The sequence below is a fragment of the Solea senegalensis genome, linkage group LG4, assembly GCF_019176455.1.
Source record: "Solea senegalensis isolate Sse05_10M linkage group LG4, IFAPA_SoseM_1, whole genome shotgun sequence".
Taxonomy (NCBI): Eukaryota; Metazoa; Chordata; class Actinopteri; order Pleuronectiformes; family Soleidae; genus Solea; species Solea senegalensis.
In genome coordinates, this window is record NC_058024.1 from 18,216,627 (window position 1) to 18,229,010 (window position 12,384).

A 12,384-nucleotide genomic window follows, 5' to 3' on the forward strand; every position below is an offset into this window, starting at 1 on the left:
TCTGCAATATGGTGTTCCTGTCACCTTTGATCAAGGTCAACAGATGCAACGTGCAGCACGAACAGACAGAATGCCGGTGCACAATTTATTTTGCCAGTGTCATTATGGTGTGGTGCACAGTACTGTTTACACGACTCTGGGGGCCCAGTTTTCTATCAGGTCTGTTCGTGATGTGAACACTATAACACAGAGGTGGAATGAGCCTGAATCCCAAGGAAAGGCTTAAGTTCAATCTGTCTGCTCTGAAATTGAACCCGGACTTGATCTTCAATATGAAGGTGCATCACTTCTCTGTAAATATAATTCAGCGCCGTACCTTCAGAGGCGTCCCTGGAGTCTGAGATTTCCTTGAGAGTTTCTTTCTCGTGGTCTGCCGCATCAGCCGGCGTCTGTGCAGCTGACGGCGCCACAGGAAGCCCACAGAGCTCCTTTCCCACAGAAGTACCTGCTGGTGTGCTGGGCTTGTCTGCTGCTGCTGCTGCTGCTGCTGCTGCTGCTGCTGCTGTCGAGACCCTGGAAGGTACCCAAACATTAGCACAGTTAAACTAACACTGAGTGCTGAGTGCCTCATTACAAGTTCATTTCATTGAGAGGAAGGGGAGGCAGAGTGTGGCTGGAGGTGGGGGTTGAAATAGTTATTTTCCATCCAAGCATGCAAAACGCAAACTCCCCATCAACTTCCAGAACACATGCTGCTGCTGCTGTCAGATTATTATGTTCTCCATTTTGGCAGATGTGCATCATTTAGCCCAGCAGAGCGATGTCAAAACCAATTTATTGATTTCAATTAAATTCGATAGAAAGTGATGGCAGGGGCCAAACAACCAGGTGTTTAACTGTTGCATCATGTATATTTCATCATGTGACTAATAATACAAGCTTGTTTTTTATATGTGAACTAGGTGGTTGTGGATTTTGTACACCGACTGAATCCTCATATGACATACTACATCACCAAATGACACATTGAAACGTCGTTCTGCATTGGTGGAGGTGAGGTATGATCTCTCTGAAGACTGGATTATTGTTATTCTGTTACTTTTTCCACGGAGGCTTTACGCATCCTTCAATCGTGAATTTTTTCCACTCACACACGACCTTTAGTGCAACCGAAAACCAGGAATTATTCAGATTTACAAGGTGGATTGTTTTTTAGGTCATTATTTATGACAGCAATATGTGCCACATTTTCCAATTATCCACGTTAAGTGGCCAATTACGCACATTGAGGGAGCCATTTTTTGCCAGGCCATGTATAAAAAAAAAGTATATATATAATCAGAACGACTGCGTGTTATTTAATTTGCCCCTGAGCACTAACAAATCATTATCTGTCATGCCCGTGGCTTACTTTGATCACTACTGACGTTTTGTGTGAAAACATGCACTGAACCAGTTATTAAAAACAGACTCTGACATCACAGGGGAAAAATATTGTTGACATAGCTATCACATTGGCCTGGGTTAATGCTGCCAGTGAAGGATGGTTCTCTTCCTCTCGACTAATAATATGACAGGATCCATCTTGTAGGAGAGCCCCATTTACTCTAATTAAATCTGTCCCTCGGCTAAACACCTCAGCAGTTCTTATAACGCCAGCACCATCAGTCAGTCACAGTGACGGGCAACTCGCAGGCAAACATGACATGTCCGGAAAGTAATGTGTGAAAAAGTCTGTAATTCTTTTACAGCTGGAGAAGCAGCCGTGTGGATTTACTTTTCATCAACGTGGGGAACAGAAGTGCATTCATCAACAACATAACAGCAAGCCGTTATCTCCCCTTGTGCAGAGTGTTCCGATGCGTCTGCTCTCTTGCTCCACATTTCCTCATGATGTGCCCTTATTCTAAAATGAATTCCAAAATCACTCGACATCAAGTATCCACAGTGCACTGCTACATTAGCGAGGAGAAAACTTTGTTTCTCTCTCTTTGTCATAATGGGGTATTGAATGTCATGGTTTTAGCAAAAGGCAGACAAATAAATCAATACCTGAAAGCACCTAAATGTAGTGCACAATAAAACACCAGGGAAACAGTGTGTTGGGCAGAAAGGAAAGCATTACCTACACTGATAGAAAAGACTATCATTAGAATAATTCAACTATATGATAGTGTAAATGCATATAGACTCACATTAGAGGTACTTTACAGTGGTATCAAGTGATACTGAATCATTCATCTCAGTGTTCAAGAGCCAAATGATCTGCACCCACATGAAAACAAAATAAGGAGCAATTTGTCGACACATTACTGACAATAAACTTGTCTCTGTTCATTAAAACGACTTGCGTGTGGAAAAAAGTGGACGACGTCCATACTCATGCTCACCGTGTGCATTCATGTCAAATGTGAGTGGTTTGAGCGGCGTCGCGATCAATCCGCGCATATCTTTTCATGTCTCTTCACAAATAATCTGTGCCTTTAAGCCGCAGTGAGACATATAGCTCAGGGAGAGACACGGGAATCATTTTTCAATGCAAACGACATAGCCCGAGGCATCGCACAGCCTCAAGTAGAAGCTGCCTGAATGCAAATCTCACACTGTTTTCAATTCCTTTTTGTTACTGTGCCAGGGAAGCGCTGCATGACATATCACTACCTATTTGCCCCCAGTCTCTCCTGGGCATATAACTGCACAAGCATTGTGCTGACCAGACTGATGGAACTCCGTTTGTCCTCAGGTCATAAATCCATCCATAAACAACTGCACTCTCTTCACGGTCAAGTCCCTCCAGATACAGATTTTCTCACCCATTCAAATTGAATGGCACATTTGGCACGTTTCTTAATATCTGTGTGCATGTTTGACTTTAATGCTTGTACAGTACGACTGTTTTCCTTGGCTTTCACACTTGAGGAAATTGCATTAAAGTGAGGGGTCTTCAAAAAAATTGGCTGTGAAAAATAAGCACACTGTGCACGCTTCATCCTGCACAGGAGCATTTGTGTTAAGTAGATTAAAAAGGTGACGGCAAACAAAAAAAAGCTACTTCAGCGGGGGCAAGTAAAGTGAAGAAAGCTCTTGCTCTCTTACTCTGCGTGCACTAAACAGACACATGCATGCCACGTTGTCATGGTACCCATTGTGGTAATCTCTTAGTTGCTGAGGGTGAGGCGATACATTTAATTAAAACAATCCATCAAGGACAGAAGTAGATTTTAGCATCAGACACTGAAGTGTGCATTAAAGTCACAGGAGAGAAATGCTGCCTTTGGCCTAATCTCTGTAACACGTTAATGTGCCGTCATTGCAGTGTTGACAAAAGTGTTCTTTTAGAGGTAATTTTGGCCATTTTTTCCTGGACCTACTGACAGACCTGGTGGATGTGCTGTAACGACTCGCACCTCAATGGTGGAAAATGCTATTGATAGCTCCTTTTGTGAAAGGCAAACGATTGACTGAAGTGGAAATGTGCACTCAGCAGAATTCTCCCTGTATGAGAAACTGCCAAGACCTCTCGCTGACACCATCGCGCACACAAACACACACATGTGCACACGGCAGACACAATATGCCAACACCTGTGCAGAAACGAAGGCCCCCGTTTTTCAGCACAGGAAAACTCACAGGAATCCAAACCCTGCAGTCAAATATCAGCAGAGGTTTCTGAGCACACTTCCTAAAAAGCACGAGCGGGGCCAAATGCAGAGCAGTCAGAGTGGACAGGGAATAGTGGTTTATTTTACTTTACACTATTAAATCAAATTGTAGCGTTGAACAAACAAGGAAAGTATATACGAGACAGAGAAAATGAATATATTCCAAGTTTCTGATATACTCTGGTGTGTTTACTATAATGTGCCCGCTTCAAGCTGTTCAAATCAGATGTTTGTGTGGATTCCTTGCATAAAAGAAACCGCGGGGCTTTTATTGTATAGTTTATTCCGACTCATGAGACACCAATCGTTTGAGCCATGAAATAAGATGACATACCTCGGGTGCAGTTACCGTAGAGGAATCAATAAAGTATTTGATTATCCTTCACTGAGACCTTGAAACAAACTTTGTGATTCAGTGAAAGACGCTGACTGACTGACTGAATCACTGGAGTTATTTAACTCCACTCAACCCGAATTTTTTATTGAGAATAAACAAATACCAATGGGAAGAACCACCTTACTGTGTAAGAAAAATAAAAGGATTGGAATTGAACCCACTCACACCTTATTCCTTAAAACTTTAGTGCACAACTTTGTTGTACGGGTTTTACGGTTTTTAGCCAGACGCCAGTGAACAGATGAAATATGGACCTAAAGTCGTCCTCTCGAAAAGCTCTGCGTGCTCACCTGAAGAGCAGGAAAGTCTGATGTCACTGCTCACCTTCCTTTTATCAGCTTTATACCAGACGTGAATATTGAATTAGTTATTTCCTGACCAGTGCACAATCTGTCCACAAACCTGGTGTTTATACAGGTTCAGTTTTAACTCCACAGGGAAAGATAATAAAACCCTTATATAATCAATTACATTTTTATGTTTCTATATGCATATGAAGGAACTATCTTTTTTTTATTCCACAGATGTTATGTGTCATTTCAGCCAAATCATAAAAAATGAAATCACCCCCAGTGGCATAAAGCTGTGCAGTTTAGATTTAAATAGTGAGAAGTCCATCAGGTGTTTTTAGTATCCGCAAAAAATACAATCCACTTTGTAGAAGTTAAACCTAAACCAAACCCTATAGTGCAAATTAATTCTCAAGGCAAACATCCCATCATAGCCCTTGATGCTATTAAAACATGAATAATCTCTCTGGAATAGTGTTTTCGTGTTCCTCGGTTTCTCTGTTTTTGTAGATCCCGTCTCACAGGAATTACTTCAGTGGGTTTAAACATTAATGCTGTTTGTTACACGTGTGGGTTTTTCCAGCTCTGAAAACTAAAAGCATTGTTTATCATGACAAATATCTCGTGCTTTTAGGAAGAAATGATGCTCCAACACTGTTCTAGCAGCTTTTTTTTCCCCTTTCCCTCCACTGTAGCGGGGGTGAACTCAGAAACCTTAGAGACGAGAGCATAAACATCATCTCATTATAATGTATGAATCATCGTGAATTGGGCAATCCTGTGATCACCTCCTACAACAGCACAACAACTTTATTTTATACCCCACATTACCAGTTCCCATTGACACTAAATCTTATTCCCACTGTGTTTGGATGTAAGTACAGTAACCATGACATAAGGACACGACACTGATGTGGTGTCATACTGGATTTATTTTCTACACCACACTTAAGAAGGTTCCACCCCCCCCCCACATCGTATGATAGAAATCAGAGGAAACTTACCAGTTGGGTGACTCACTAACTGGAACATCTGTCAAAATGAAAAAAAAAAAATAGCAACAGTGAGACAAAATATTCCACAGCAAAGCATATTCCAAAAAACTGGAAAAAAAAAGAGAAATGCAAAATGTGTTAACGTTTTGAACGGAAAGTTGAAAGACTAACACAGTTACTTCTTGTGCACAACTTCAAATCATCAAAAAACATGATACGTGTGTGTGTTTACTTGTATTTATATCTTTGTGAGGTCCAAAACGTGTGGAAAACCTGTCTTTGTGGGGACATTTTGTCTTTAAAGAGCTTTTTCAGGGTTAAGACCTAGTTTAAGGGTTGGTTTAGAAAAGGGTTTCGGTTAGGGTTAGGGTTAGGGTTAAGTTTAGGCACAACAAGTGTTTATGTGTGTCTGACACAATTTAACTGACAATGATTTGGTCGGTTGTCCTGCGTATTCAAAGAAATGCCTTCTTCCATTTCCTTTGGGTCCCACCCCACATCATCTGGTAAGGAAGGATCTGAGGGAGGTATTTGAGCTGCTCTCAGCCCTCGATTACATCACAGACCTCCACTACACAATCATCAACGCCCAGAATTCCCCTACACATCCCCATAGCACACTTTTTTACCACACAGGCTTGGTAGAAAAAAAAAGCTTTTTAATTAACCCTGAGAACACAGAGCATTTTTGCCATTACTATGTTTAAACATACAGTTTATACAGAGGCTATAAGAATGTGCAATTATGAGACAATCTAATGAAACCAATTATATAAACACACCTGAGCAAAAAGCACTCAAAATGTTTAAAATCGGATTGAATTTGAAATTTGGAAATACATAACATTTCAAAGTTCACTTGGCTCGTTTTTATGAACAAAAAGAAGAGAAAACCGACCTATTTTGTGATTTTTGCACAATTATTGCTACTTTATATCACTACTAAAAATGTCATATCAAATGAATCATAACTTTGACTCAACAACACATAAGAAGATGGAAAAAAACATGTTTTTTAAAGCCTGAATATGTGACCTATGGACACACACCCCCAGGATGTCCATATAAGGAGTTGTGTATTATTCCCACAGCAAATTACACAGATCCATGATAGATCCACAGATACACTAAGGGTTAACATGACATTAAGTGAAGGAGCAACATTGAGTTTACTTCTCCTACTTCTACAGGTCATTGTACATACAGTAGACAAACACCAAAGTCAAGGGCTAGTCAGGGACAGAGCAGTAAAAAAAACCAACAAAAAAAAAACAGAAAACATATTCTGATTAATATCATAGACTTGAGCAGGCATGGGTTTGTCTAAAATGAGTTGGGTTTTTTTTTCCTCCTCTTGTCACTGGCAGCATCCATGTTATCAGTGAGAGAAAGTGTGGAGCCACAAAGTTGAACACAGCAAAGACAGTGTTGATAAAATACCAATAACTCATACGACTACACTTCTGAAAACATGACATATCTCTATAAAATCTGTCAAACCTGCACTGACTTCAGCTTATTTATGTTTCTTCTTCACTACATTTCAGATTTAGTATTTATTTATGCATGCCTACATTTATTTTAACAAGTCTACACACAAAGAGAATCCACACTCACAGGTTATTTCACTTACTTTGCTAATTACATTACTTACACCTTCACTACATTCTGTGGGCACTGGCTTTGTTGAATTGCACATATTATGTGGCATTGTTTTTAACTTATCATACATACATATGAGTTAAAACCTATTTTCAGCTTATTACATGTGACTCATTGCTGATATTGTTTATTGCTCAACTATAAAACACTACACTAACAAATGGTTGCAGCTACAACCTAAAAAATGGAAGTATTTACAATGGAATACGTGCCATAAACCTACAGTGCCAAATAATGTTTGGTAGTAAAGCTCTTCTGAAAAGTAATTACCGCTAACCATGGTAGCCCGTGGCCAAGCGGAAGGGAATTTGTCTTGTAAATCAGAGCGTTATCAGTTTGAATCCCCACACGGGTCACAGGCTCCTGAGCAAGGCATGGTAAATGTGTGTGTTCACTACTGGATTGTAATAAGGATGGATTACATGTGGAGGACAAATTCACTATCACTTTGAAAATTTGAAAATATAAGCAATTCTACTTTTAATACTAGAAAGTGGAGAGGGTCATTGATTTCTGTTCAAGTCTATCAGGGAAACACAAACTCTTCCTTAGACTCTACTCTTATAAAATAAATGAAAGATGAGAACATGTCTCCGACAGAAGCATTTTGAACAGAACTAAGGTAAGAGATAAGGAGGGGTTCTTTCCCTTAAATTCCCTTAATTTCTATAGACTGATCATGTACTTTTAATTAAGAAAATAACAACATATGGTGTTTGTAAGCGGCTTCAACTGCCCTTATAACCTTCATAGAATAAGCGGGAATTATAATATTGAGCTCATCCAAAAACCGAAAAGCAAATCAGCAGTTATTGTTATAAAAAAAAAAACAAAAAAAAACGTCTTACCTGCCGTAGAAATTAATGTTACAGCGGTGGTTGGGATGTCCCCCTCCTGTCCAGCAGGAGGCGAAGCTTTGGGGAGTTGTTTACTGTCAGTGATTGTTTGTGATGTCCCGCTGTCCTCCTTGTTTGACACCTGCACAGAGGCCACACAGTCCGAGCCGGTCCCTCTACTGTCCTCACAAAACGTATCCTCATCCGTGCTGTCATCAAACTGAAACTCCTCCCCTTGCTCCTCATCATCCTCCTCTTCGTCCTCCTTTGGCGGTTGCTGAGACATCACGGTTGACATAATCACTGAGGGGAAAAAAAACGTAAGTGTATGTGAACGGTTTTCAGTTAAAAGTGAGACCTGGAAATCCCATAAGATTAAAGCTTTGAAAAAGAGAAGGTCCATGATTATTAGAGATAGTGAATAATGAGACGATGGGTTGCTTTGAATCCCTTAAATTAACAGCTGAAGAATTTGAACCCAGGATGTTGCTTGACTTGCAAAACAGCTTCAATGCATTTGAACTTCCGCCTCTCAAACTGTTTGGATTAAGAGAAAAAGTTAAACAGAGTAGAGAATTCCATGTTATGTGGTCTTTATTCGCATACTGTAACTACGGAAGAAAACACTGTGAAATGACCTCCAGATAAAATCCAATGATGCACAGAAGCAAAAGGACCTGAACTGGTCTGTTTCAAAACAAAATGTCACACTGAGATGAAAGCATGGAGGGCCATGTAGTGTTTACTGGAAGGTGCACACAAACACTTGACCAAGAGACATTAACATTTACTGTTACAGACAACAACAACAAAAAAGAAAGAACTGCCCCACATTTTTGACACAAGTAGAGAAATGCTGAGAATAATCCGAGCGGGAGGCTGAGAGGCGGATTAATTTAGATATCCACAGATGAAAACATGCACCTCATTTCACTTTGGCTTATGAATGAAAATATTTGTAAGTGTAGCGTAGATATTTTAGAAATCAGTGCAGACGCACACTCATTTCAAACATGGACCTGATTTGTTTTCACTGTGGGTTTGGACAGACAAGCATGTACATTGTCAGTTGTAACCATGGCGGGGAAAAAAAGCACATTTTCATGATAAACTTAAAGGTGCAATGCAGCATTCTGCCTCATGAGACATCAGGGGGCACAATGTTTCACCATGTAAATGTATGGCAGATTATGAGTTTGAGTGGGTTTTTAACAATTAAAATAAGTTTTCAGATTTCAGACTTCAATCTGAATATTTTCCATATAACAAATAAATCATTAAAAGTCAACATTTTGATTGATCGAGAAAATAATTGACAGATTAATGGCAAATAATTGACAGATTAATGGATCATAAAAATAATAGTTAGTTGTTGGCCTACGCTCAAGTATTGTATATTGGATCGGACCTTTAAACTTTGTAACTTTGCTCCAGAATTTCCCAAAGTGGAGATTTTGTATGTATAAGTACACCAATTAAAAAGGTTCTTTATTATCATTATACAACCAAAATTACGACGAAATGACAAGGTCAGGTGGAGGGTTTATAGTACAGTGCAGTTCAGCCACAGTGAGGTTTCTAATGGCTTGGGTGTGTGCGACAGGTACGTTGTAGTTCCATAGCTATTTAAGCGGCTGCGTCAGCTACGGAAACAGCGTGACGTCATACCAGTAACTCACTAATAAACTAATAAAAGAAAAGAAAAAAACACAGTGAATAAAATGGAGAACATTCAGCATTCTGTGTTGTTTCTTCTTGGCATGTGGCTGTACGAACCGAACTGTACTGCTTAGTGGCAACAGAGTAAGACAGTGTGTGCCACTCCTGTAACCCAGAATCTGTTTTGCATTTTAAATTTGGACTGAACCCTCCTCTCCAGAGATGGAACACTGTTGTGCCTAATCGGACAGTAAATTACAGCATGGAGCAGGGGCAGATGAACCCGGGCCAGCTGTGCAGGAAAACATCCCCGAAACATGCTGCTTGTGTATTGTAAGACTCATTGTCAGCACTTACTGTTGAACCTGAATACAGGGGCTTGTCATAATGTCAGTTACAGCACTACTTATCTTTTACAGGCTGACAGCTCCGTTGTATTTTGTTGGAAGTGCAGTGCAGAACATGTGAGTCTTTGAACTTTGGATAACTAACACAGAGTATGTGTTTAAGACAAACTGCCAGCTTTAGAACTAAGTATTCTGCCTGATTACAATATGCCACTGCAGCCTTTGGACCCAGTTACCGCCTCTGTGACACAAACAGAGTTTCTTCAGTCGTCCCACTCAAATTAACAATGACTCTTTTGTGGAGGGAAAACTTCTGCTCAGCCTCAGTGAGCATTGTTTCTACATTCGTCACTGCAGCACTGATTAGCTCACAGGTCATTTGTACCATGGCAATGCCTACAGTTGTTACTAGAACATTTTAGTGTTCAAGAATGGACACATTTGGAAGAATGTCACTAAAAATGTGAGGTTTAATTGAAAGTTATTGCCACTATACACCCACACATTAAAACTAAACTCTAATATCTTGAATATGTAATTGAGGATGTCACATTCAGAAGGTGCCTTAAACAGATTTTCAGTTAAGGAGAAACAATACAAAAGATTACGCCTATGAATCATAACGACAGGTATTCTCTGCAATTCTTATGGGAGGGTATTTGGACAAGTCATCAAACAGACTTGGAAAAATAAAGACCCGTGGGAGTGGTGCTGTGTGAAAGCTATTCTTGAGGGGAAATAAGATACATCACAGAATAGAGATGAAACCAATTCCTACACACCCTGTCCCTGACCTATATACCGTGGAGCTCTGAAAACTCTCCCACTGTGTACCAAATATGGTGATATGGTAATGAGTGGAGGGCAATTGTAAAGAATAGTGAGGAATAAATGTGTTAATCGATGGCACAACAGGTTACTTATTTTATTTTTTTAAATACAGCTCTTGTAAAAGTAGTCCATAAATCCTATGTTCTCTGCTTCAGCTCCATACTGTGCTATGTTTCCTGACCAGTAACCATATCCAAAGTTTTCAGTCAGGACTTTCTGGCCATTAATTTACAGAGGGCCATGTTTGTCCAACTCCAGACAGACCACAGCCATTGGTCACTGGCAGTCACTTGTATCAATAGACAATGGATTAGAACAGCAGCTGGTGGTGACTGAATAAACAGCGTTGGAAAATCTAACAGGGAGTGACTGAGAGCAGCCCTTTCTTAAGGATTTTGCTAAAAAAAAGAAAGAAAATGGCACACTGACACATTTCACTGACAATGAGAGAGCAGTGGACCATTGGCGACAACAAACAGTGCCAGGCAAGGATGATTCCGCCTCTGACGCTCGTTGTTTCTAAAGCTTCCCTGAGGGACTTCCTATCTTCCTAAGTTCCTAAGTTTGACTGGGCCAATTTAGGAACTGCAGAAAAACTCCCCAACAACAGACGGAATATCTCTGTCTTTGGCTGTCAAGAGGAATTACAATCTGAGTGGGAGGCTGCTCACAGACAGATTTAGTGGATTCACTTAAATATAGTGCCCTGTAAGACTTTTGAACATAAAGGAAACTAAGCCTATAACATTATATATTAGAACTGTGATTAATATTTCAAAGGTTGTCTTTTAAAATGATGTTCAAAGACAAAGGCCTTGTTGAATGTAATATCACACAGTAAACACCATCTATGCACATTTTAGTTTACACGTTTCCTTCAGGTCTGCCGTCAAGCTGCCACTGTAAAGACATTTGGGGATGTTATTATTCATTCAGGAGCCGGTCTGGCCTTGACGTGCCCTCTGCTGTACGGAGCAGCACCAGTAATGTCACTCCACGACAGCAGTGATGTGTTGGCGGTGGCACATTACTCAAGGACACAGTGGGAGTAACATCCACCTCCCATCTGCCATTTGTGCACACAGCATTATAGTCTACTGGGCTGGACGTACAGTGTGTGTGCTGTTACTGTTCAAACACTCAACAGAGATATGGACGTCCTGAATGTGGTGACCAGGAAATTCTCTATCCAGTTCATCAGGTAAAGTACTTTTAAAAGTGAATCGATTACGAGAAGTATTTCATTTGAAGACATTAAATCCAGTGACCACGGTGTCCATAAATTATTATCTGCAGTGGCTTGACTAGGTCGTGAATTACCGTTGAAAACGAATCTACAGTTCGTGACCTGACTTTCCCTGTGTGGACTTCAGCGAGGGTTGGGTTAATCTGGAACTGTGGCGTTACCCATAGGTGTGATCATGAGTAGAATGCTGGCTCGCATTGATAAAGACTTTGCATCCTGCCAAGAGTGTACCATGCCTCTTGCCCAGTGTCAGCTGGGAAGGGATCCAGCTCACCCTGCAACCCTCAACACATGAGCAGAATTGTAAACGGAATAATGGACAGATGATTACTGCAGGGACTTTTGACCTACTTGAAATACCACAAAACTCTTCTCTTATCTATCTAATATATATCATTAGTCCTTCTCTATGAACATGCCACACTTTGAAAGTGTACAACAGCATTTTAGCGGTGTGCTCATGTGAAGTTGGAGGAATCAAAACGGACAAACATGAAGAAGGAGCTGTCTCACAAGCTG

The 12,384-nt window shown here is 40.3% G+C and overlaps 1 protein-coding gene across 2 annotated transcripts in view; it reads right to left on the bottom strand.

Moving 5' to 3' along the window:
• The window catches only part of arhgef10la (Rho guanine nucleotide exchange factor (GEF) 10-like a), a 99,240-nt gene that overhangs the window by 83,961 nt on the left and 2,895 nt on the right, over positions 1-12,384 (bottom strand). For both annotated transcript variants that reach the window (XM_044023705.1, XM_044023707.1), the window contains exons 2-4: positions 7,795-8,085; positions 5,294-5,321; positions 317-513 (exon numbers count right to left, since the gene is read on the bottom strand). In XM_044023705.1, coding sequence (XP_043879640.1) covers positions 317-513; positions 5,294-5,321; positions 7,795-8,080 — 511 coding nt within the window. In that variant the 5' untranslated portion in view covers positions 8,081-8,085. The remainder of the gene's footprint in view (positions 1-316; positions 514-5,293; positions 5,322-7,794; positions 8,086-12,384) is intronic.